Source organism: Saimiri boliviensis, chromosome 12, assembly GCF_048565385.1.
Source record: "Saimiri boliviensis isolate mSaiBol1 chromosome 12, mSaiBol1.pri, whole genome shotgun sequence".
NCBI classification, from domain to species: domain Eukaryota; kingdom Metazoa; phylum Chordata; class Mammalia; order Primates; family Cebidae; genus Saimiri; species Saimiri boliviensis.
The window spans coordinates 88957950-88985824 of NC_133460.1; the positions used below are offsets into that span (position 1 = coordinate 88957950).

Below are 27875 nucleotides of genomic sequence, written 5' to 3' on the forward strand. Positions count from 1 at the left end.
GCCTCCCAAAGTGCTGGGGTTATAGACATGAGCCACCACGCCTGGTCTCCCAGACATTAGTTTTTTGATTTATAAGACATAACAAGACATTTTTTTCTGTTTCAAAAACAGTATCTATTTATGTAGAAAATTTGGAAACTATAGAAAATCCAAAAAGTTGTTAAGATGTACTAAATTCTACCACATGGAAGGGACACTAAACATTTAAACAAGACTTTGTAGAAATTATTGAGGTATGTCACCTTATGACTTATTATTTTCAGCTCCTGAACTCACCTCTAAAAAAAAAAAATCTATTCTGTAATGTATGCATCTATACCAAGTAACTGGTAATATTATATGATCACTTAACAAGCAATAAGAAGTCTGCTTTCAGCTGATCACAAGTTCTTCATGTTTACTTGAGTTAAATATAAATATTTCTGGTCTTATCTAAAAAAAATGACTCTAGGCCGGGCGCGGTGGCTCAAGCCTGTAATCCCAGCACTTTGGGAGGCCGAGGTGGGTGGATCATGAGGTCAAGAGATCGAGACCATCCTGGTCAATGTGGTGAAACCCCATCTCTACTAAAAATACAAAAAATTAGCTGGGCATGGTGGCGCGTGCCTGTAGTCCCAGCTACTCAGGAGGCTGAGGCAGGAGAATTGCCTGAACCCAGGAGGCGGAGGTTGCGGTGAGCCAAGATCGTGCCATTGCACTCCAGCCTGGGTAACAAGAGCAACACTCTGTCTCAAAAAAAAAAAAAAAAATGACTCTATAGGAGTTCAAAATTTGGCAGATATTTACTAATTTTATCTTTCTTTCATTTCTTCAATAAATATTAAGTGGATATACAGCACCAGTCACTGCTCTAGATGCTGGGGTTACAGCAGAGAATAAAACAGACAAAATATCCTATGTCATGGAGCTTAACTTCTGCTGGGAGATTCAGACAATAAATAATATAACCAAATAAAATATACTGTAAGTTAAACAGTGATAATTGTAAGAACAAAAAGAAAATATAACAGAGAAGGAAAACACTGCACAACAAAATAAGATGGTGAAATTTTAAAGTGCATGTTTAAGACAGGCTTCAGTGAGAAGGTGTGGCAGGCCAGGTCTCACTAACAGCTGAACAGGCAGGTCTCCATGACAACTGTTTCAGCAATGACTGAGTGGTTAAGTTAAATATTAAAAGCTAATAGAGCCAGCACCCCTATACAAAGGCTGGAAAATAAAAGAAGCCCACCAAGAGTTTTGCTTAGGCCTTTCTTGGGCCTTGAAGCATGATAAGATAACCAAGGAATTCTTAACAGGACCTGTTTAGGATTAAATACATTTGATTGGGGGTCTGAAGAAACTCCTCAGACCTCTACAAACAAGTTTTATTGGAGGTCTAAAGGAACTCCCCAAATCTCCATGATTTAGCAGGAGACAAGATAAGGGTATTCACCCCTGGCACTTGAACCCATCTAGATTAAGTAAATTTACTAAGGCTCCAGAGGAAGGTCTTTAGGACTAGACCTTAGTTATAGATTAGAAGTTAATCACTTACATCTTTAGATGAATGCACACTTACATGTAGACATATAGCTTAGAAAGTATATAAGCTCTGGAAAACTTTGTCATACTGAGTTGGTCCAGTGATATTTTCCCAGCCTTCTTCCTATACCCAGTTACAGAAATAACTCCCTTCTTTCCCAGTTCATCTGCATCTCATTAGCAGGCCAGGAGAACAAGCAGCCCAACCCTCAGATCTGGGAAGAAAGGTAACTTTAAAGAAAAGACTTGAAGGTTCCTGCCTGTAATCCTGGCACTTTGGAAGGATTAGGTGGGCAGATCACTTGAGGCCAGGAGTTTGAGACCAGCCTGGCCAACGTGGTGAAACCCCAGCTTTACTAGAAATACAAAAAATTAGCTGGGCATGGTGGTGCGCACTGTAGTCTTAGCTACTCAGAAGGTTGAGGCATGAGAATCGCTTGAACCCGGGAGGTGGAGGTTGCAGTGAGCTCAGATTACACCACTGCACTTCCACCTGGGTGACAGAGCAAGACTCTGTCTCAAAAAATTAAAAAAAAAAAAAAAAAAAAAAGACGAAGGAAATGAGAAAACAATCCACGTAGATTCTGTGGGAAGAGCATTCCAGACAGAGGGAAAAGCCAATACAAAGACTCTGACGGAGAAGCATGTCTGGCAGGTTCAAGGAAACAGCATGATGGCCAGTGTGACTGGAGCAGGGTGGACAAGAGTTCACAGTACTGGTAGATAAAGCCAGTGGTGGGAATTGCAGTCCATGTTATGAGGCGCCTTTTAAAACAGTAAGGATTTTGGCTTTTACTCAGAATGACATAGGAAATCACTGGAGGGCTCTGCCTAGTAGAGAAAAATGCTTTGCTCACCTTAGCTACTATGTTGAGAACACGTTGTTTATTTTTTCTTTCTTTCTTTTTGAGACAGAGTCTCACTCTGTCACCCAGGCTGGAGTGCAGTGACACAATCTCAGCTCACTGCAATCTCCACCTCCCAGGTTCAAGTGACTGTCCTGCCTCAGCCTCCCAAGTAGCTGGGATTACGGTGTCCACCACCACGCCCAGCTAATTTTTGTATTTTTAGTAGAGACAGGGTTTTACCATGTTGGTTAAGCTGGTATCGAACTCCTGACCTTGTGATCCACCTGCCTTGGCCTCCCAAAGTGCTGGGATTACAGGTGTGAGCTACCACGCCCAGCCACACATTGTTTATTCTATCACGTAATGAAAGAAGTGTATTAAAATGCTCCGTATCACAGCTTTGTTTCTCCTCACTCTGTCACGTTTTAAGTCTCTGAGGCTATGCTATTAGCTATATACATATTTGTGTGTGTGTGTGTTTGGCTTAGTATTTATATATTCCTGGTAAATTTAATATTTTATTATTCTGAAATAAGCTCATTTATCTTTAGTAATGATTTTTACCTTAAAGCCAATTTTATCTAATGTTAATATATTTCCAATGGTTTTCTTTTGGTTAATGTTTGCACATCTTTTTCCGTCTTTTTATATTTGGGTTTAAACATAGATTTTAATTTATGCTTTTTTAAATCTCAATTGTTTTGCATTTCATTTTCTTTCTCTTACCTTGTTTTGGGTTAAACTTTTTTTTTTAACATTTCACTTTCTCTAGTTTGGAAATTTCATCTATTGTTTCTATTCTTTTATTGGTTACCTTAGAAGTTATAACATGCATACCTAACTTATCAACATCGAAAGTTACTTAAAAGCTTTACTCTCCTCCTTTGTTATATGGGATCCTTGTAACACTTTATTCTATATATACCCTGCTCTCCCCCCACCAACTTATACTGTTGTTATTTGGGATTTTAATTCAATATTATTTTTAAACCTACTTCACAGTATTTTTGCTGTTGTATGCCGTGTTCATTTACTGTGCATCTTCTACAATGTGCCATTCTCCACCCATTACTACTGCTCTTTGTTTTTCTTGCATTGAAGACCTTCTACCTGGGATCATTTTCCTCTGCCTGAAGTAAATTCTTTTTTTTTTTCCTTTTTTTTTCTTATACCTTATACAAAAATTAACTCAAGATGCCTGAAGTAAATTCTTCAGAATTTTCTTTAATGATAGTGAGCTGCTGACACACTCTTACTTTTGGAGTGTCTAAAATGTCTTTTTTCACCCCAGTATTGAAAAGATGTTTTCATTGAGTATAGAATTCTAGGTGGTAATTCTTTTCTTTCATTATATCAGGGGTCATCAAAATTTTCCTATAAATAGGCTGATAATAAATATGTTAGGCTTTGCAAACCATGCAGTCTCTGCCACAACTATTTAATGCTGTCATTGTGGTGTGAAAGCAGCCATAAACAATACATAAGTGGGTGTAGCTGTGTTCTAATAAAATCTTATTTGAAAAATAAGCAGCAGACTAGTTTTGCCCCATGGAGCCACAGTTTGATGACCCCTGCACTACACTGAAGATATTATTCCACTATTTCTTACTTACACTATTGCCACAGAGAAGTCAGGTATTAGTCTAATTGAAATTCCTTGGAGGTAATCTGTCTTTTCTCTGACTGCTTTTAAAATTTCTCTGTCTTTAGTTTTCAATAGTTTCACTTTGGTAACTCTAAATGTGGATGCCATTTTATGTATTCTGTTTGGGATTCACTGGACCTCTTAAATCTGTAAATTCATATCTTTAACCAATTCTGGAAAATCCCCAGCTAATATCTCTTTAATTATTGCCTCTGCCCCACTTTCTCCTCTCTGGATTCTAATCAAACATATGTTAGATCTTTTCACTGTATTGTTCTTGTCTTTTATGTGCTCTTCTGTATTTCCTACCCTTTTGCTTTTCTAGGTGACATTCTGAATAACTTCTTCTGATCTATCTTCCAATTTATTCATTCTCTCTTTGGCTATGTCTAATCTTTTGTCAGACATGTTCATTTAATTTTTAATTTGCTAGTGTATTTTTCTTCTTTAGAAGTTCTATTTGGGTCTTTCCTCCTTTTATGATACCTTTCAGAGTTTCCTGTTCTTCATAGATATTTTAAGTTAGTAATTTATTTATTAAAACAAAGTTAGTATAGTTTAAAAAAAAAAAAACTTCTGGTAATTATCAGAAACAAGAGTCTTTCCATATTTAAATTTAAGTTTCTTTTAGGCAGAAAATAATTGAATTTTGTTTGTAAGTCATCTAAAAATATTGTCTAACATCAATATCTGCTAATCTTGATGTCTGAAGATCATTTCATTAATTAGGAGTTTTTCTAACAGTATAATTGAAGTAAATGTTTGTTTTAATCTTGGCAATAATTGCTTTTTCTTCTTCTCTTATAGAACTCTCATTTTCTTTGGAAGACAACCTATGTCCCAATCTCAGTTCTCATTTGAGTGGGCTGACTCTACCCAGCATCCAAGGGTAGGCATGTGACTTAGCCCTGGCCAATCAGAGCTTAGAATTCCTATGGTTCAAGTGATTAACCTGGGGTAGACAGGTGATATAGTTAGTCCAATGAGTCTACATTCCAGAAATTTTTTTTTCTAGCTGGTATCTTCCCACCAGGGATACCAAGCAGACAGAAATAGAAGTTAGAGTTGCATATAACTCTTAACACCACAAGGGGAGAGTCTGCATGGAAATAGAGGCTGTAGAGAGGAAACAGAACCAAGAAATGGAAAAAAACAAGGCTTGGTGGGATCATGAGACCTCTGGTATTCAGATTCACTCCTTGCCCTTTCAGTTACATGCACAAAAATAAACCAATAGCTCTTTGTAATTTAGGCCTTTTAAATTGGGTATTTTTTCATTTACAACCTAGAGCCTTGACTAGTAGAGTATTACTATGCAGCACATAGTATATGCAGCTCCTCATTCCTGTCATGCAATAGTGATGATAATATTATCTGAAAATCACATATCAAGAAATTACCATCCAACATACCTTGTCTGTTTGAATCAGCAACATTGTATAATTTGGAGAAAACATCATATGTTCTACAGGTCTTTCAATCTCAAGAAAATCCTCAATCATGTAACTTCCATCTTTAATAATAAAAGAATACACAAAGCCATCCTAGAGATGAGTGAGATAAATGTAGAAAATCACTTTTAGTCAGTGCATAGTATACATGACTCATCAGATAAGCTATGGCTTAATGATTACTTCTACTGTTTATTTGGAATTATCATCTGTTTGCACAGATGCACTGTCCTTTCATCTTTATTTAGACGAATTTTAACTATGTTCCCTGGTCAAGCTTCAATTGGTCTCTTTTGTGATACACTTTGCAATTACCTAAAACTTTACTGACCTCTCCTTTCTTTGAGTTTCTCTACTATCCCTCTTTTTACTACATTCTTCACTACACAGGAGGTGGGGAAAACGAAGCAGAATTTGTGTGGCTTATGTACAGCAGTCTGTCCTTCAAAGGACACTAGCCCTCCTGTATGTTCTTTAATCATTATTATGTGCATTTCTTATCTCCCTAAATGACCCAAGGGTAGGAGTGTGCCTTTTATTCTTTGTATCCTCTTTTTCAGTTCCTCACACAGTAGAACATGGCAAGTATCCAATATAAATGGGTTGGTTGATTGGTTGGTTGTGAATAGATTTAGGCTAATTTTACTACCCTCAAGAGGAATTTGAGTTATTTTTACAATAGCGAAAATATTTTTAGGAAATTTATTTATCATTTTCTAGATTAGACCTGTTACAACTAAGAGTGAGTACTTATGAGATGGCTGGGTTCAAATGCTTGGGCTCTGGAAGGAAAAACAGACAAGGTGCTTTTTTCAAGCTCATCTTCATTCTCTGTCACTCACCAGAGTAAATGCTATAATAATTCCTTTAAAGGGGGTTAAACAAACATCAAGGGTGGTCTTGAAGAGGACAAGAGTCATAAAAAGGCCACAAATGCAGACTAAATGGAGGAGGAGGAGGGATGGTCCACTTCCTAGCTACCCTCAAGGTCCTGGAGATATCAACTGTGGTAGTGGAATGGACTATGCTAACATCTGGGACAGTTACAACTAACCCTAGATTTTAGTATAGATCAGTTCCAAACCTTAGCATTGTTTACATTGATTACAATGGCATGGAAAAACATGATCTGACCCCTTTTCATACTTACTCGGGCTGAGTTCTAATTGATGACAGCAAAGACTTTTGGAGTTTGACACACCTATGTTCAAGCCCTAACTCTTCCAATTACTTGCTGGTAAACCCTGTAGGATTAGGTTACTTGTCTGTAAAAGGTGGATGTCAGTAGTTTCTATTTGATAAAGTTGTTGTGAGGACCAATAAGATAATACAAGTAAGGTACTTAGCTTGGTGCCTGGCACAAAGTAAGCACCGAGTAAATGGAGGCTATTAATACTGATTCGAATATCAACAATAACATTATGAATCATGTAAGCTAAATGGGCATTCACAAGAATCTAAGCTGCAGCTTAGACAAAAGGTTCTAAATTTATTTCTGACAACCTATTAAATGTAGAAATGAGCATGGAATTGGGTTACAGATATTAGGTATTTTTTTCTTTGCAAAAGGGCAATGGATTTTTAAATTCTATTTGTCTCTGTTTGCAGTAATATATGGTAGTTCATTATATTGTTCCCTCTATTTTGTATAGATTTGAAGTTAGTCATAATAAATCTTTTTTTAATGGTACCCAAAGAGGAAATGATTTTAATTAATAATCTGACAGATCTGACATCCTAAAATATGGCTCATAAAAGTAAATGACAACAAATGGGAATGGTGTATTTTCTTCAAACCAATTAATTTTGAAAAAAAAAAATACATTACAATTCCAGAAGCCAGCACGCCCTCCTTCTGATACACCAAGGTTACTGGACTGATAAAATTTCTTCTGTCTTTTGGAAAAGAAAAATAAGGTAAAGCAGGTGACATGTAGTTAAAAGTACAATGCAACAATTAATAATAAAAGTTGCTTTTACTGATGTAAATCATATAAGTTGTTTCTGAGTTCTCTATCATCAGATCTATGTAACTAACAGAAATGCTAGATTAGAGAGAGGAGCAAGGCTGGAGTGTAAAGTAGGAGTGAAGGGAAAAGAGAAAGAGAGTAGGGCAGGAAAGTCAAACCTAATGGCCTCAGTTTTACAGGGAAACCGAGTCACAGAATGGGAGAGATGGTAGATTAGGGACATTGCAATGGGGAAAACTTGCTGGAGGGGTTAGTATTTGAGCTGGCATTGGCAGATTCAGAGACAATAAATACCAAAGGAGTGGGCTACAGACATGTCTGTGAAATGGTGAGAATAAACGACTGGCTCAGAAAACTCATACTGGGGTATAGTTGGAAAAAATACTAATAGAGCAGGTAGGATCAGATTAGGGAGAGCATGAAATCGAGGCAGAGCAGTTCTTCAGCTGGGTGTTAAAAGTGGCCTTCAAAAAGGAGATTTGGCAGAGATAAGCTGCCTGGTTTGGGTCAGATGTAGATTAAGGTCAGTGAAGTCCATTCTAAGCTTGTAACAGAAATCAAAGTGTGAAATAGTAAGAGCAACTTACTATTCTCTCAAGTAGAGAATGCTTTGGACAGGTTTGAGGAGCTTGTCCTGGCAAGGCCTCCTCCTCACAGGGTCTACATCTACTGCTCAATGGTGGACAGTGGCTCCTGTGACCCAGGCCTAACCATGGCCACAGCTGATGGAGTCAGGAATAGACACTATATCTGAGGGAGAATAAATCAGATTCTCTTTAAAATTCTAGCTGAGCAATATGGCAGGGTGTGGTGGATCATGCCTGTAATCCCAGCACTTTGGGAGGCCAAGACAGGCAGATCACCTGAGGCCAGGAGTTCAAGATCAACCTGGAGACATGGCGAAATCCCATCTGTACTAAAAATACAAAAATCAGCCGGGCATGGTAGTATGTGCCTATAATTCCAGCTACTTGAGAAGCTGAGGCACGAGAATTGCTTGAACCCAGGAGGCAGAGGTTGCAATGAGCCAAGATTGTGCCACTGCACCCCAGCCTGGGAGACAGAGTGAGACTCTGTCTAAAAAAAAAACCCAAAAAACAAACAAACAAACAAAAACCCACACACAAAAAAAACACTTCTAACTGAGCAATAGAAAGAAAGGTTATTTTTAAGATGGCTTTTGGGCTTAAGAGATCATCAGCATGGAGAAAAGGGTTGGGATGGGGGGCAGAAAAGGGTATGATTAGCTAACTAAGCAGAATGCGCATATGTATAGAAAAGGATACAGCACAGTAGCCAAGAATTTGGACTCTTGGGTCTTATAGCCTGGGTTTAGGTGACAGCTCCAGTTTATGTGGATTGGGCCATGTTTCCTAATGTATCTCTTCTGTATCATGGAGGTTAAGGTGTCTCTCCTTATAACGTTCTGAGGACTATATGAAATACGCACATAAAGTGATGGTAGAATGTCAAGAGCATAGTAACAGCTAGAGGATAAAGAAGGAGGAATCAAAGATGTTTCCAGGAAGGAGAAAAATAGGGAAAACCAACAAAACTAACACCCGTGGCTATACTAGGAATATGAAGCAGAGCAGTTTCTCACCCAGTGGTGATTCCTCTTCTATCTTATTAAGCACAGTCACCTTCAAGGTGTCTCCATTAATCACTAAAAGATGACCCTCTTCACAGCCAATGTACAGGTCACTTGTTGGAGTCCAGCAATGCATAGTCGGGTGAAGCAAAGGATATAGATCATCTTTTGGCTTCAGGAAAAGAATAAAAGCCTTGTGTTAAGCAAACAATCATGGCTAAGAGCCAGAGAAATACTCACCAGAACAACTGACAAAAAGGAACCATCCTTAACCCCATAGACACAGAAAACACAGGCACATTGAGCATTCATCACCTTTTTTTAAGGGACAGATTGACTTTAGTTGTATTATTTTTATAATATTATATATTTGTATATTATATTTCATGCCCTCACAGCCTTAGATAGTTAGAAAATAAATACTTATGTAACGATCTGGTCACCCAATGGATCAAGAAAAAGGCAAACCACCTTCCCTACTCCAAAAAATTAAACTGCTGCTGAATAATGACATGTCTGTGGTGTCTGACTGAGATTTGACTTACAAGAAAAAGAGTTACTCACTGTTTCCTCCATTATTGAAAAGTTTCTTGAGTTTTTTTGATGACATCTAACCTTAGACTATAAATCACAAAAAGAAAGACTTATCTGGAATGAAAATAAGCTCAAAATCTTAAACTGAACAAAACAAAAATGTCTCTCATTTTCGCAACACCAATGACTCTGTGTGTACAAAACAAAACGTGAAGATTAAAATTTGAAATTTTCTGGCCTTGGTATGTTAAGCTAGTATTGGATGTGGTTTTTCTTTTTTCTTTAAGACAAACCTGGGCTGGTCTTCCTGCCACTTTTTCATCAGTAAATATATTTGATGCCATTTAAAAATAATGTGATTTTATAGATAATGTAAGCAGGAACAATAGTTTATAATTCTGAGATGTTTAAAAAGAAAAGGTACTAATAGTGTTTAAAACTGTTTCTTGAGAATACCATCTCCTTTTTCAGTCCTCTAGAATCAGAAATCATTTTGATCACTTGATAACAAAACATGAAAAATTGCAGTCCAATTTAATCCTGCTTTAGAAAATGTAAAAATCCATATATGTTTCAAAATATTTGAGTTTCTACAAGATTCCTATTTAGCAACATCTGTTTGAAAAAATTAAAAAGGTAGATGGAAAAAGGAAATTAGACACTTGAGATTAAGTTCACAATCTTGGATCCAATTTCTGCCCAGATAACATCTGCCTTTGATTTTCCCCTTGCTGCGACTTAAAACTGGATACATTTCTAATGCCCTAAATAAGTTGTGTAATGTGACTCAGGGCTATTTAAAGGCCTGTAATGTATCCTTCTGGCGTTAGCTATGAAAACATAATGGGATTATTTTAATGTCTGTAATCTTTTAAAAGTCCACAGCTTATCAATTTTTAAGAACTTATATAGATTGAGTCATTATTGATTCCCTTGCCATTGGTACCCAGGTCACAAGAAATGACACTGAAGGAGAGAACAGAATCAAAACATTTGAGATCTATTTTTGGTTATGCTTTCACTCATTGTACAGACATCAATCAACGTTTTAAACATTTTCCTCACTTTATTTTGACACAAAATGAAAAAGTAAACTACTGGGAAAGTGTCTAAGTTAAATACAAAGTATATGGCTTTATTAATAATCCCTGAATGATTTAGGGATGTCGGTCATAACATTACATTTCTGCTTTCAGAAAAAGTTTGAAATACACTGAGTATAAAAGTCCTAGGAAATAAAGATGTTTGCCTAATCTAGCCACATAGCAAAACTGCATGTGTACTCCTTACATTTATACAAATAAAAAGATTTAAAAATAAAGATGTCTATTATGAGTAATTTAAAATAGTAACTTCACATTTGAGTATTTAAAGAAGGCATTTCATAGCACTTTTCAAATGACAAGGACAGTTGTCTGTATTTTAAATGTTTTATGCAGAGTTCATCATGTTTGTACAAAATGTGAAATATAAGGGCTCCTACACATATTTTCTGCTCAGAAAAACCCAATTTGAGATAGTAGAAATTTAGGGGCTCTAGGCACCAAATACTAAACATAGAAAAATTTGAGTTGAAAACCTAGAAGGCTGATGTCTTTGTTCTTACTTTGCTGCCCCACTGTGGCCGAACGTAGTTATATTTCCAAGACTGAGACCTGTGCTATAAAAGGAACTACAGTATCCACAGGGGATGGGTTCCAGGACTCTCCACCAGTACCAAGATCTGTGGATGCTCAAGTTCCTTATATTAAATGGCATCGTATTTCCATATAACCTGCACAAATCCCCCTGTATATTTTTCTTTATTTTCAATTTTTTTAAATTTTATTTTTTCTCCCATATACTTTTAAGTCATCTCTAGGTTACTCATACCTAATACATGTTATAGAAATAGTTATTATACTGTATTGTTTAGGAAATAATGACAAGATATCAAAGTGTGTATCTATTCAGTACAGATGCAACCATACAACTTTTTTCTGAATATTTTGATCTGCAGTGGCCTGAATACACAGAAGTAGAACCCATGAATACAGGAAGTTGATTGTAATCTCTTTCCATCATTTAAAAAGTTGAATTACTGTCATCCATTAGAGGAAATATTAAGAGCATGTAACCCTTTCTTTTTTTTTTTTTTTTTTTTTGAGACGGAGTTTCTCTCTTGTTACCCAGGCTGGAGTGCAATGGCACGATCTCGGCTCACCGCAACCTCCACCCCGAGTTCAGGCAATTCTCCTGCCTCAGCCTCCTGAGTAGCTGGGATTACAGGCACGCACCACCATGCCCAGATAATTTTTTGTATTTTTAGTAGAGATGGGGTTTCACCATGTTGACCACGTTGGTCTTGATCTCTTGCCCTTGTGATCCACCCGCCTCGGCCTCCCAAAGTGCTGGGATTACAGGCTTGAGCCACCGCGCCCGGCCACATGTAACCCTTTCTCTTGCTTGCCATAGATATTTTTTAATGAACTAATTCTCACATTGAATTATTTTAATTTTTGTTATTATTTTTTTAGACGAAGTCTCACTCTGTCACCCAGGCTGGAGTGCAATGGCACTATCTTGGCTCACTGCAACCTCACCTCCTGGGTTCAAGCAATTCTCCTTCCTCAGCCTCCTGAGTAGCTGGGATTACAGGCATCCACCATCATGCCCAACTAATTTTTGTATTTTTGTGGAATGAATGAATGGGGGTGTAACATTTGGCAAACTCCCTGTTTTGAAACTTTCTTCTATTTCCTATGGCCTCGTTCCTCCCTCCCGGGTTTGCTCCTACTTCTGTGGCTGTGCCTTCTCAGACTTCTCTTTTGCCCCTGGGCTCTTGCTTCCTTCTCTTCTCTTGCACCCTCTCTCTTTGCTCATCACACCTCCTCAGTGCTCCCATCATCCTATCCATGAGAATGACTCTGACAGTCCCACCTCTCCTCCCTAACACTAGGTCCACTTTGCCAACTTCCACCCAGCATCTCTACCTGGGTATCTTCCCTGCACCCCAAATTATATATGCCCAAAATGGAACTCACACCTGGGCCCCCTGTTTCTGTTAGCAATGCCATCATCATCCCAGTAATTCAAACTCAAAACTCCAGAGTCTTGCTCTCTCACGGTCTCTGTGGCTAATCTATATGAAAAACCAAAATGATCCTCTCTATCCTGCATTTCTCATGGGATGGTTATGACAATCAACAGATGAGGCTTCCTAGACCTCAACCCATTAAATAAACAGGAAGAGGTGCCAGGTAATTACCCGGAAAGTCTCTGCCTCTTCACCTACTAGCCCGGCAATGGCTGACAGTGGCAGCACAGGTCCATAGATGAGATCTTTCGGCAACGACTGGGGAAAAACTACATCCGTTTCATTAAAAAATGACCCATCTTCTAGAGGTAGTTTTACCAACCTATAGACAAAAGAGACATCAGAACAATCAGAGGCAGAGAAACTTCTTATTGAGGCAACCACTGCATTCAGTGTAAGTGAGGTGGGGAGGTATTATAACTTATAAAAATCAAATAAGAAAATAAAAGCCAAATGATAGATTTAAAACTATATAACAGGTCGTAAAAAGACAAGTTATACAGTTTTAAACTAAGTACTTAGGGATTATAAAAATTGTTGAAAGTTAGTATCTAAAGCAAGAGTTGTAAATTTGACACTGGATGGGGGTCAGGCAGGTGATATGTGACTATTGAGGATGGTAGAAAATGGGAAAATATTTTTCCCTCCTCAAGGTGGCAGGTACCACTCAGTTCAAGCCAAGAAGACTGTTGATATGTGAGAATTTTAATTCCAAAATTTCAAGAGAATACCTGGATATTTATGAGAAATCTCTCAAATTTTAAATATTGGCAATTAATTCAAATGAAAGACACTGTAGGCCAAAATAAATACATATTTAAACATATATTTAGGCTGTATTCAGCTACTTTTATAATCTCTGATATCAAGAGTTCATTTTCAACTTTATCATATATCTAAATTTATAAAGGTTAACTTGGAGAATTGGTTTCATGCATTAAATTAAAAAATTCCTTACCTAGATTTTATGAACAATAAACAATTTTGAAAGCCAATCACATAAAAACAGCACCTACTACTCAAATGTAAGGCTTAAGTGTGTTTGAATCCTGCTTGCTTCGTGAACCAGGACAATCCACTTGTTTTGCCTCCCATTTTATTTGCTTACAGAAAAGTCACAACTCAGTATTCAGAACTTGAGTAAGAACGTTTGAGGGAGGCAAAGGGAGAAAAGGGTGTAATAAGTTACTTGCCTGCCCTCACAAGGATCTGATAGAGACACCACCCACTTTTATTAAAAGGTGCAGTGTTGCCAACTCTCACTAGAGACAGATTTGGCTATTCAATGGGTTATTGTGAAAAAGAAATTGAGACATAAAGAGTACTGAGCAGAAAGAAGTGCTTCTCTTAAGTGTCTCCATTTTGAAAGCTTTATTTACTAGCTTTAGATTCTCTTAAGGCAATTTATCAAAAACAGCAATTTCGCCGGGCGCGGTGGCTCAAGTCTGTAATCCCAGCACTTTGGGAGGCCGAGGTGGGTGGATCACGAGGTCAAGAGATCGAGACCATCCTGGTCAACATGGTGAAACCCCGTCTCTACTAAAAATATAAAAAATTTTAGCTGGGCATGGTGGCGCGTGCCTGTAATCCCAGCTACTCAGGAGGCCGAGGCAGGAGAATTGCTTGAACCCAGGAGGCGGAGGTTGCGGTGAGCTGAGATCACGCCATTGCACTCCAGCATGGGTAACAAGAGCAAAACTCCGTCTCAAAAAAAAAAAAAAAAAAAAATTGCAATTTCAAGGGAATACTTTGAGGTCTCTTAAAATCAAGAGATCCAACATCTCTTCAACTTTGACTTCATGGAGTACAATAAAACTGGTTAGCTCAGTAGCACCTTGAGTCTTTGAGCTCTTTCTCAACAAAAGTACCCATTATCACCAGGGCATTTTTCACAGAATTTCTCTTTGACCCAGCTCTATTTAAACAGGTAATTCCCATGGCTTCACTATACACAACTACCCTTTGCTTGTGGATAATATGGCTGAATGTATCATCTGCATAATTTCTATATCTAACCATTACTTATTTTTGAAATTCTGATAGGGCAGCCAAGTAATAGCCAAAAGTCTTAACTGTTCTTTTTATACAATAGGCATGTTTTAAAATAGTAAGGACAAATTAAATTTTGGAAAATTAAATCATGTTGAAAAAAGCTCTCAGAGAACGTAATATTTTCAATAAATTCATTGGGAAACAAGTCACAGAGAATTTTTCTGAAATGCAAAGAACCACTCCAAGGTAATCACACATGTAGAAAGATGTTATAACAAGATAAGCTGAGTGTATTTATGTATGTGTGTGTGTGTGTATGTATGTATAAAGCCACTTAATTCATCAAATTGACCCAATCACATTACATGAATGCAAACAAAGACCACCATGCTACTACTGTTGTATATTAACAAAGCCTCCTACCTTGCTTTGAAATAATGCTCCTGGTTACTTCTTTCAATGGTCCACACGCTCACTGTACTTGGGCTTGATAAGCACAGCTGGCGCCAGTTCATGGGGTTAAAAGACATTTGGTTCACATCCATATCAGGCTGTGATTTCTTGCACAAAATGATATTTGATTCCCAGTTCCTTAAAGAAAAATAGCATTCGATGAAAAAAAATTTATTTGAATTTCATGTATTGAGAACATTTATCTATTTTTTTAAAAATTTACATAAATTGGGATATAATTTATGATACAATTTATATAATCGATGACATTAAAGTCAAATTTATAAATAATTTTGCTTATCATTGTATTGTACCCTAAGAAAACAAAATAACTGTATTTTTAAAAAACATACTGTCATATGCTATACCAAGGCTATTTTATCCTTTTTATTAAATTTGCAATTAAACTCAGCCAAACCTAGAAAATGAAATATATCATCACATTTGCTGCAAAACAAGTGTAAGTGCCTGAATCTGTAAGTACTACATGTGAGTATTCCACATGGATCTGGGGGTACTCTTCTCATTCATGCCAATTGATCACTTTTAAACTTTTTAAAATTAACATGGTGTATTTTCTTTTTTTTTTTTTTTTGAGACGGAGTTTCACTCTTGTTACCCAGGCTGGAGTGCAATGGCGCGATCTCGGCTCACCGCAACCTCCGCCTCCTGGGTTCAGGCAATTCTCCTACCTCAGCCTCCTGAATAGCTAGGATTACAGGCATGCGCAACCATGCCCAGCTAATTTTTTGTATTTTTAGTAGAGACGGGGTTTCACCATGTTGACCAGGATGGTCTTGATCTCTTGACCTCGTGATCCACCCGCCTCGGCCTCCCAAAGTGCTGGGATTACAGGCTTGAGCCACTGCGCCCGGCCTAACGTGGTGTATTTTAAAATGGATTTATTCATTTACCCATTTAAGAGAATATCCTGAGCTCCTACCACGAGCAAAGTCCCTTGCTAGATGAAAGAAAAGGAAAAATTAAATGTGAGATATGCTCTCAAATAAGGAGCCAGAACTCCATTCAGAGTTGTAATTGGGAAACTAGAGCTAATATTTATTGAACTCAGCTTGTCTTTCATTCCCTCCTGCCCTCATCCATTGTTCCCTATGCCCTGACCATCACATCAACCACACTCTTGCTGAAATCTCCAGCTCCCTAGATCCTTTGACTTTTTGCCTCAGGTACCTGGCAAAGACAATCAACCCTGAATGGGTATGACTGAAGCCTGGGGTGCTGAAGACATGGGAACAAACACAACTGGGCATGGCAGTGACACTATAAATTTGTGGTTGCCACCCCCACCAGACCCTCAATAGGATCTCCAGTCCTGCTATGTTTCTCTGGCCAGTTCTCTCTCTCTCATTCTCTAAAATGGCCATTTAAAAATATTCTCCCCTCTCCTGAAACTTCTAACTCCTCTACTTCCTTCTCATTCTTGGTAAATGGTCTTGATGCCCATGAATAAAATAGAGGCCATCAGCTGAGAATTCCTGCTCTCAAGTATAACTAATCTTTAGGGTCTGCATGGTTCTCTCCTCCTCCTGTCCCCTTCCAATGGAAGGTATATCCTTCCTCTTACCTAAGGCCACTTCTACCACCTGTGCTCTGGTTCCCACAGCCTTGCCTTCTTAGGGACACTGGCTTACCCATGATAACTGCATCTTCTTACTCTCCCTCTGTCCTGACTTCTTCCTGTTAACACCCAAGTGCCTTCCCTCAGTCTCACCTTTCTATGTCTCTCTCCCCTTTCCTCTGAGCCAAACTTTTTTAACAAGTTGTTCTAAAGTTAATGCCATGGCTTTCTCATCCACACTCTCCTCATCCCAGGATATCTGTATCCTGTCACAACCATTCCATTGACATGGCTATGCTAGATATAGTGAACTCCAAGTTTCTCTTCAAAGAATCAGTATGTCAGTATGTTCAGCTCTCTTATTCTTTAATTCTTCATTTTAGTTTAACTTCCTTGTAGTTTCAGTAAACAACCTTTTCCACCAGTTCTAATCAGTAGTTCACATCTGTTCCTCTGGTCCCCTGCTCTGTCCTGACTCATCCCGATCACCTGCCTGGTCACCTGCTCCAGTCACCTGCTCTGATCACCTGCTTTGACCTAGGTCACCCCTGGCTACTTGCGCTAACCTGTTCCATAACCATCTTTCCTGCCAAACTACCCACCTCACCACTCCAGCTCATGCCCCTGCTCCCTTTAAAATAGCCAATCAGAATTAGCTTAGACTGTGTGGTCTAATCCTAGCCAATAGAGGAACGACACAGCAGCAGGGGCTACCTCCAGCAGGAATAAGAACCCCTTCCCCTCTCTTGTCCAGATGTGTGCTCGCCATTGTTCTATCTGTGAGCTACCTTCTGTAGAAGTAAACTGCCTTGCTGAGGAAATTTATATTGGAGTGCTACTTCTTTTGTGGCACTGAAAATTTACATGTAACAGCTATGTCCACAGACACTTCATCCTCAATCCAACAGACATTTATTGGTCATTGTCTAACTTTACCTCTGCAGAACTAGGCACTGTTCACCACAACCACCTTCTGCAATCACTCTTAAGACTCTCCAACACACACCTCTTATGGGACATCATGGATCCTCTCAATTGTTTCCAAGCCCTTGACCACCTCTTCTGCCTAGCTGACTCAGTGGCTGTCCAATTCCATGTGCCCTTACTAACTTCATGTAGGCACACCCCCACCCCCCACCCCGTGCCTCATCTCACACCTGTTTCACATGCCCAGAGGCTTCACTGTGGCTCCTGGGGACAAGATGCAGGAAGTCATGACAAAACCTGAAAAGTGTGGAGTTACCACCCTGTGAAATGAAGCTTTGATCCATGGGATAGAGGAGTTGTTGGATAAATTATCATCTCCTTTCCCCTTCCCCACCCACAGTCTGTCACTGCCTGCGGACTGTCCTGATTCACAGTTCATAGAACCTCTCAGAAGACTACCTTTGAGATAAAGTAATTGATTGCACTTGGTACCAAGTGGTGACCAGCAAGGTAATGCGCCCTCAGACTGGCTCTCCTGCCCTGGGAATACATGCCCTACCAAAGACAGGGTGCACGAGCTCTTGCCTCGGCCTCTGCTTTCCATGGAACCCAGGCTGAGGCACATTCTAAAACCCTCCTTGCCTAGTTTCCCTCCTTCTTTCATGGCTACTCCTATGAGTCTCCTAGGTGGGTCCCTTCCATTGATACTCCTCTAAGTTCCACCTTAGGCTCTTCTTGAGGTGTTCTTATTTACCTTTAGCACTTTGGCTATCCATTGACTTAACTATTCCCAAATGTTTATCTCCAGCCCTCTCTCCTGAGCACCAGTCCTGGGTATCTGTGGCAAGGCATGAGTCCCCCAACATTATTCTCCATTTCTCCCTCTGAGTAACTGAATCCCCAAATATTAACCAGCACATATGGCCACTTACAACAAAGACCATACGACTCAGTGCCCTCCTTGAAGCTAGCTGTGGCTTATGGCCGAGCAGGTCAATGAATGTAAGTGGCAGTCATGTGTGCCCCTTCCAAGTCCTGCATTTCAACAGAAGGTTTGTGGTCTTCCCCTCATCCTCTTCTCTTCCCATTGGCTCCCAAAATACAGGGGTGGTTCCTAGAGTTCCTCTGCTGTTTCTAGAGTGTTGCCCTCATCACTAGTCTCTAATGGGGTAAATACTAGAGATGAGGGCAACATCCTAGGAACAGCAGAGCAGCATTACAGTGGGAGACTGGCTGCTGACCCCAAGGAGCCACCACACATCCACAGCTGCTTGGGCCCAGACAACTGCATGTGAGAGAAGGAAACACCTGTTGGTGATTTGGGTTTCTGTGACCACAGCTGACCCTAAGTCCTAACTGATATATCAGCTGCCAACTAGTTATCTCCATTTGTTCATCTCAAGCAGTCACAGTTCAGTTTGTCCCCCAGCTCATCTTCCCCCATTGCCTCTTCTAAATTCCCTGCCCCCAAGCCCTCATTATCTCTCTATAGCACTACAGTGTCCCTAAGTTGCCCAAGTCACAACTCTGGGTATAACCCTAGACCCATCCGTCTTTCTCAGCATCACACCCAACATTTAGTCAGTTATGAGTCCTGTGATGCTACCTCCTAAACACCTCCCAAATAGTTTCACTTCCCTCCATCTCTACTCCCACCCTAGTCCATGCCACGGTCATCTCTCACCTGGACCGCCACAGCCTCCTAATTGATGTTCATGCCTGGTTTCCTTCCAATATACCTTCCACAATACAAGAGTATTGGAGGGAAACAACTGGCTGGAAGCAGTCTTCTTAAATGCAGACATAATGGTCACATCCCTGCTTAAAACCCTTTAGTAGTTTCACATTGCCTTTAGGATAAAAGGTTTGTCCATTAGCATAGCTTATATGGAGGGTGAGTATCCTTCGAAGTATGCCTAGGAGAAATCCAGTTTAGGCTAAACCCAGTTTAGGTGCCCTGCATTAATTAGCAATACCCCCTTTCAGGACTCCCTAAAGCATCCTGATGTGGATGATAAACCACACCGTCACCTATTTACATGGCTGCTTATGAGCTGACCTCTGACTGTCCCTCCAGGCTTGCCTCTCTCATGGCAAATCTCTTGTTCCCATGACTACGACCTTTTCATTAAAACCTGCTGTGCTGGCCGGGCGCGGTGGCTCAAGCCTGTAATCCCAGCACTTTGGGAGGCCGAGGCGGGTGGATCACGAGGTCGAGAGATCGAGACCATCCCGGTCAACATAGTGAAACCCCGTCTCTACTAAAAATACAAAAAATTAGCTGGGCATGGTGGCACGTGCCTGTAATCCCAGCTACTCGGGAGGCTGAGGCAGGAGAATTGCCTGAACCCAGGAGGCGGAGGTTGCGGTGAGCCGAGATCACGCCATTGCACTCCAGCCTGGGTAACAAGAGGGAAACTGTCTCAAAAAAAAAAAAACAAACAAACAAACAAAAAAACCTGCTGTGCTTTCTCTACCTCATAGCCTTTGCACTTGCCGTTACTCTGCCTGGGATCTTCTTTCTTCTTGTCACAAGGCTGATTCCTGCTCATCCTTCAGGTATTGCTATGGGTTGAACTGTGCCTCCCCCAAATTCCCATGCTAATATCCTAACCCCTAGCACTTCAGAATGTGATCTTATTTGGAAATATGGTCTTTACAGTGGGTAATCAAGTTAAAATAGGTCATTAGGATGGGCCCTAATCTAGTAAGACTGGTGTTCTTATATTAAAGGATCATTTGGAGACAGACACACACAGGGAGAATGCCATGCAAAACTAAAAGCAGAGATCTGGGTGATGTGTCTATAAGCCAAGGACTGCCAGCAAACAAATGAGCAGAAGTTGGTGAGAGGCATGGGAGCAGAGTCTTACTCACAGCCCTCAGAAGGAACCAACCCTGCTGAGACCTTAATCTCGGAATTCTAGTCTCCAGAACTGGGAGACAATACATTTATGCTGTTTAAGCCACCAAGGCTGTAATACTTTGTTATGGTAGGTCTAGCTAATTAATAGAAGTATCTGCTTAAACATTACCTCTTCTTCCAGGAAGCCTTCCCTGACCATCCCCCTACATCATCAGATTAGGTGAGGTACCCCTACTATATGTTCCCATTGTACCTTAGATTAGTGAAAGCTATGAAAGAGCTTAGAAACCAAATGAGTTTAAAGCCCACTCAGCAACTTACCAACTATATAAGTTTAGGGAATTAGCTTATAAGAACAACAACAACAAAAATGAAACTTGGAAAAAAGAAAAATTGTGTTGGCTTGATTTCTCACATTGTGTTGCAAGCATTTTCCAACAAGCCTCCTCAAACAAAAACCAGACTTTGTACCTTGTTTTGCCCCATATCTGACACTCCTGGAGAATGTAACTTTGTTATTCTAGTATACTAACAGCCCCAATGTGATAAAAGCAGGCACGCTTTTACAGGTTAGAGTTTAACACTAGAACATATACAATGCTATGATTGTATTCCCTGGTAGAAAATAAATTTAAGGTGCTAAGGTTATAGGGATCTCTGGAAAGTAAATCATTCCTGTATCTAACCTAGAAATTTTATTTAACCATTCCTTTTTCTAACTCTCTCTCTCTCTCTCTCTGTGTGTGTGTGTGTGTTTTGAGGTGGAGTCTCACTGTCACCCAGGAGTGTAGTGGTGTGATCTCAGCTCACTGCAACCTCCTCCCAGGTTCAAGCAATTCTCCTACCTCAGCCTCCCGAATAGCTGGGACTACAGGCACCCACCCACCTGGATAATTTTCATTTTTAGTAGAGATGGGGTTTTGCCATGTTGTCCAGGCTGGTCTCAAACTCCTGACCTCAGAATTAAATCCACCCACCTCAGCCTCCCAAAGTGTTGGGACTGCAGGCATGAGCCACAGTGCCTGCTGTATGTTCTTTTAAGCACTCAGGAATTGCTACAGTCTGTTTGTGCCCCCCAAATTTCTATGTTGAAATCCTAACCCCAATGGTGATAGTATTGGGGACTGGGGGATTGGGACTTTTGGGGAGTGATCAGGTCAAAGGTGCAGAGCCCTCATGATTGAGTATCCTTATAAAAGAGAGCTAGCTCATCCCTTCTACCATGTGAGGATATAGTGGAAATTATCATCCACGAATCAGGAAGTAGACCCTCATCAGACACTGAAGCTGTTAATGCCTTGATCTTGGACTTTCTAGCCTCCAAAACTGTAAGAAACAAATTTCTGTTGTTTATAAGCCACGTAGTCCATGGGATTTTGCGATAGCTTACTAAGACAGGGACCAGCTTCTTTTTTCTTCCTGCTGGTGCCATTATTAAGGAGTTATACGAAACCATCTTACGACTTACAATCTGTTTGAAAATTCTACTTTAACATCTCATCTCTCTAAAGTTTCAGTCTCTTTCTTTAAAATAAGGACCATCATTTTTGAAACTCTGACTTAAATAAACATCATGTAATAGACACTATTAGGTATGATGCATATGTTTTACTCAATGAATTATTAGAAAAACCATATTTAGGAGATATTGATATATCCATTTTACAGAGGAAGAAACTAAGACTTAGCCTTTCTAAGATCACACAGCTAGTAATTTGTAGAGCCAGGATTCAGGTCTAAGTCTGTTACACTAACACATCTGTGCTCATTCCCCTTCACTGCTTTTTTAAATATTCACAGGTTGTACTTAGGAAGGACAATTGGAGCCTTCTGCTTTTGGAATTATCAGAATGTATGCACTTGTCATCTCTCTCCAGCTGCTTCCTATCCTGCTATCCTGTGTATCCAGAACTGTGAAATGATACATTTCTGTTGTCTGAGACACTCAGTTTGTGATACTTTGTTACAGAAGCCCTAGCAAGCTAATACAGTACATCAACAACAGGTGAATAAAGTATGGTATATCCATACCAAGGATTAGAAAGCAATGACTATGGACACATATATGCAGCAGCATAAGATAATTTCAAAATAATTATGCTGCATGAAAGAAACTAGACAAAAGAATAGACACTGTATGACTCCCTGTATATGAACTACCAGAAAATGCAAGCTAGAGTGACAGAAAACACATCACTGACGAAGGCTAATAAAGAAGATCTTTCTGGGGTGATGGACGTATCTATTGTCTTAATTATGGTGATGGGTATATACATAAGTCAAAACTTATCAAAGCATTTACTTTACATGTGAACAGCTTATTATCTGTCAATTATACCTCAATAAAGCTGTTTTAAAAAATTTTAGGGCCAGGTGCAGTGGCTCATGCCTGTAATCCCAGCACTTTGAGAGGCCAAGGTGGGTAAATTACCTGAGGTCAGGAGTTCTAGACCAGCCTGGCCAACATGGTAAAACCCTATCTCCACAAAAATACAAAAATTAGCTTGGCATGATGGCAGGTACCTGTAATCCTGACTTCAGGAGGATGAGGCACGAGAATTACTTGAACTTGGTAGGGGGAGGCTGCAGTGAGCTGAAATTGCGCCATTGCACTCCAGCCTGGGTGACAGTGCAAGACTCCGTCTCAAAAAAAAAAAAAAAAAATATATATATATATATATATATATATATATATATTTTTTTTTTTTTTTACATAAACTAAATGTGGCTCCCTGAATCTATCTAGGTTCTTACATTTTTGTATAAGAAATGCTGATATACTCACACCTGTAATCCCAGCACTTTGGGAGGCTGAGGCTGGTGGATCACGAGGTCACGAGATCACGACCATCCTGACCAACATGGTGAAACCCTGTCTCTACTAAAAAAATACAAAAAAAATAGCCAGCCGTGGTGGTGCGCACTTGTAGTCCCAGCTACTCAGGAGTCTGAGGCGGAAGAATCACTTGAACCATGAGGCGGAGGTTGCAATGAGCTGAGATTGCGCCACTGCACTCCAGCCTGGTGTCAGAGCGAGATTCCATCTCAAAAAAAAAAAAAAAGGAAAGAAAGAAAGGAATGCTGGTATATTAACCTTAATCATTCCTGGAATACCTTGTACTTCCCCTTGAAAATGAGAAAAATATCCCCTTGAAGGGGTTATATGATGGATAGAAGAGGGGGTACAGCCTTAAAATTGGCCACATGAAATAACTCAAGAAAGACTAGAAGTGTGTCTTAAGCACAGGTATTTCCCATACAGCAGGCAAAAGTGGTGTAATACTCCACTCTCTGAACATATAATTATTCTAATGTCTCTAACAACAATTACTTTAAATTGAACTCTAATATAGAGATCATTTCAATTTCATTATTAGCAGGAAACATGCAAACAACTCCAAGATGCCATTCATTAAGTGAAACTTTATGTATTTATAAATATATTATCTGAGAATACATAAAGCATGTTAATAAAAGAGAATGACAGTAATTTAGTTCTCATATAGTGTTTGCCCTGACTGCCAAATTTTATGCATAAACATAGCAAATATATTAAAACTTGTGATTGGGATTATTTTCCTTCTATATTTCCTTGTTTCAAATTTTTCATGTCTATTTCCTTTGATAAAATCCAGAACAGTAAGAGGAAAATGTAACCCAGTAAAAGGAATTCCACAGGATGCTGAAACTTACCAAAGGGCCAGTTCAAATTCTGGGAGAGAGGAGTAACTAGCCAGGTAGGTGCCACAGTAACTGAATGAAAGTAAAGTGTAGTCCAGAAGAACGTTGCCTAAAATATAAAATCCATTACAAGGATTTGATTATGTTAAGACTATGTTCAGTTAACTACGGTCTTACAGTTTATTTTCCTTTGCTAATAATTTTCACGTAATTCAAAAGCATTTAACTATTAGGATAAGAGAGCACCTGGCTAATTTCTAAGACCATGAACAGAAAGCTTAGAGCAAAGCTAAGATCCATTTGTAAAAGATACTAAAGTGAATTAGGACCATTAGGACTGCCTCTAGACTTCAATGCAGAACTGAGCATACTACACCATATATGTCCCAGAATGATTTGAAATGACCCAAGAATCATAGAGTATCTCATAAATATAGGAGACATTGTAATTAGAATAGTTATTTAGACATCTTTAAATATCTTGGAGGGTTGTAATCATTCGAGCTTACTTCCTCATTTCTATTATCTTAGGCCATATCTGGCCCTTAGCTTAGTATCTTCCAGCTTTTGGAACAGCTATAAAAAGTGATATACTCCTTTGTACCTATAGTTGAAGAAAAGCAACATGAATTGCAAAGTCTTAGCAACAAACATGTTTTAAAATGCATCTCATGGGGAGGCCAAAACAAGTGCCTGTCTCTGCTTCCCAGTATAGAATGGTCTGATTTTCCCTCTTCTTCATCTATTTTTAATGTGGTTCCACAGGTGCAAGCTTTGCCCTCACCTCAGTCTGTCTTTGTATGTGTCTCGATGGCTTCTTGTGTGGATTTTTAATGACTGTTTCTTGCTTTTTTCTCATTCTCATTTTAATTGACCGTAATCTAATCCTACAATTTAACTTGCATCATTTATTGAATATCTTTAGCATAGTCTAATCAACAAAGAAAAAAATATGTATCTATTGAGCATTCACTACAAAAACTAAGTTTTTCTGTAGGCAGAGAACTTAATGATTTTTAAATACTTGCTAAATAGACATTTCCCTCCACAACTGAAGATGACCCATTTTAGATATTCTTTAAATCTTAAAAAAATACGGTGTTTGAAGAAAATGCAAAAAAAAGAGAGAAAAATATATTCTCTATAATCCTATCACCAAACTTGGTAAATTCCTTTCTAGTATTTTCTTCTGTGTTTACTTGAAAAAAATAAATATATATTTTCTTTAACTATAACTCTGCTTTTTATAGCTATACTAGCCATAGATTAAATATTATATATGACGCTGAGTGCGGTGCCTCATGCCTGTAATCCCAGCACTTTGGGAGGCCGAGGTGGGTGGATCACCTGAGGTCATAAGTTTGAGAGCAGCCTGGCCAACATGGTGAAATCCCACCTCTACTAAAAATACAAAAATTAGCTGGGCATGGTTACACATGCCTGTAATCCCAGCTACTCAGCAGGCCGAGGCAGGAAAACTGCTTGAGCCCGGGAGACAGAGGTTGCAGTGAGCCAAGATCGCGCCACTGCACTCCAGCCTGGGTGACAGAGCAAGATTCTGTCTAAAAAAAAAAAAAAAAATAGCCAGGCGTGGTGATGGGCACCTGTAATCCCAGCTACTCAGGAGGCTGAGGCCAGAGAATCCCTTGAACCTGGGAGGCGGAAGGTGCAGTGAGCTGAGATTGTGCCACTGCACTCCGGCCTGAGAGATAGAGCGAGACTGTCTTAAAAAAAAAAATATATATATATATATATATATATACACACACATATATATTTATGATAATCCACTTTTAAATGGAATTACATCATAGTGTTCCCTATTTTTATTTACATTACATTGAGCATTTTATCATTATCTTAACACCTCTTTAAAAATGTTTACATAATACCCCTTTATGTTTTAATTTTTTTAACTATATCCATAATACTGGAGATCTAGGTCGCTCCAATCTTTTGCTATTATGATAGTGCTTTTTAAACTCCTTTGCATGTAAATCTTTGACCATATTTCTAACCGTTTCCTAAAAATTGAATTCTTCTTGAAGTGAGTATACTAGGTCAAACTGAGTAAATATGTACTTCACAGGAAGACACTATCAACTTATAGTCCCACCTTCAGGAAATAAAAGTGCTACTAATTTCACTGCACTCTACCTAGCAATTATGATCTTAAAAAAAATTGTGACCTTGATTGGCAAAAAAATTGTATCTTGGTTTAAACCACACTTTTTAAAAACAAATGTTGAGACAGATTTGATGTCTTTGGTCATTTGTAGTTTAGTGATTTGTCTGGGTTAATTTCTTTTCCATTGTTCTAAGAGGCTGTTTGTCATGTTTTTTCATTAATGCTTGGAAAACATTTGATCTTATTTGTTCCAAATATTTTCCTCAGTTTATTAGTTCCCTTTTAATTTTTATGGTGTTTTTAATGTTAATCAGTTTTAAATATATATGCAATCAAATGTGTCTGTCTTTTCTAAGTTTTTGTTTTGTGTGAAAAGTTCTTCCTCTTCCTGTAATCACTCTTCTATTCTATCATATTTTCTACTATTTTCAAGTGGATTTATTTCTATTATTGATATTGAACACTTATTTTCATCTGATACAGATCATGAGTATCTAACTTGATACTTTTGTTCAAATATTCAGTTTTCATAACACCATTATGTTGAATAATCCACATTTTTTCTTCTTTTTCTTCTTCCTTCTTCCTCACTCCTCCTCTTCTTCCTCCTCCTCCTCTTCTTCCTTCTTTTTGGCGGGGCGTCTGTCATCATTTACTCAGCTCTTAAACACTTTAGATTCTGTCCCAAGTTTTCAACTCTCCCACCAATCTGGTGATCCCTGCACCAGTGCCATACTCCTAATTACTATGGCACCATAATATTAAAATGACCCTCTGCCTTGCCATCATTCTCTTTCAGATTATTCTCATTCTGTTTTTTTTTTTTTTTTTTTTTTTTTTAGACGGAGTTTCACTCTTGTTACCCAGGCTGGAGTGCAATGGCACGATCTTGGCTCACCGCAACCTCCGCCTCCTGGGTTCAGGCAATTCTCCTGCCTCAGCCTCCTGAGTAGCTGGGATTACAGGCACGCACCACCATGCCCAGCTAATTTTTTGTATTTTTAGTAGAGACGGGGTTTCACCATGTTGACCAGGATGGTTTCGATCTCTTGACCTCGTGATCCACCCGCCTCGGCCTCCCAAAGTGCTGGGATTACAGGCTTGAGCCACCGCGCCCAGCCTCTCATTCTGTTTTATTTTCCCAGATGAATTTTCGAATCATTTGAGTACTACTTGCTGTCTAAAATGTATGATAAACCTACATGATAAATTACTTTCTGTGACAAATCTCAGAAATGTATTTATAATAATCAGGCTTTCCATCCAGGCATATATTTCTGTATATTTAAATATTTTAAATCAATGATTTTTGTAGTTTTCTTCACCTAGGTCACTCATGCTTATTTTTCTGAATTATTTCTAAGTATGTATATCTTCAAACTGCATGCATATTTACCTCAACACCAGCATCTTACTGAGCATTCTTTTGTTAGATTATTCCATCATCCATCATTTCCTTTTTCATAGCTATATATTTTTTTCAGTTTTATATTTTGTTGCCATTGGCTAGAAATTCCAGATTGATATTAAATAATAGTGATAATAACAGGTCTGATGACTTAGTTCTAATATGACTGTGAATTCCTTTAGGGCTTCATTATTCAGTATGA

The 27875-nt window shown here is 38.9% G+C and overlaps 1 protein-coding gene across 11 annotated transcripts in view; it reads right to left on the minus strand.

Annotated features, from left to right (window-relative positions):
• The window catches only part of CFAP43 (cilia and flagella associated protein 43), a 137882-nt gene that overhangs the window by 69634 nt on the left and 40373 nt on the right, over nucleotides 1-27875 (minus strand). For 8 of the 11 annotated variants that reach the window (XM_074382845.1, XM_074382839.1, XM_074382840.1 and 5 more), the window contains exons 3-8: nucleotides 24150-24246; nucleotides 15055-15222; nucleotides 12811-12961; nucleotides 9042-9201; nucleotides 7297-7364; nucleotides 5430-5561 (exon numbers count right to left, since the gene is read on the minus strand). In XM_074382845.1, coding sequence (XP_074238946.1) covers nucleotides 5430-5561; nucleotides 7297-7364; nucleotides 9042-9201; nucleotides 12811-12961; nucleotides 15055-15176 — 633 coding nt within the window. In that variant the 5' untranslated portion in view covers nucleotides 15177-15222; nucleotides 24150-24246. Of the gene's footprint in view, nucleotides 1-5429; nucleotides 5562-7296; nucleotides 7365-9041; nucleotides 9202-12810; nucleotides 12962-15054; nucleotides 15223-24149; nucleotides 24247-27875 lie in introns of those variants that run through there. The other 3 variants (XM_074382844.1, XM_074382843.1, XM_074382847.1) reach the window with 2 other exon arrangements.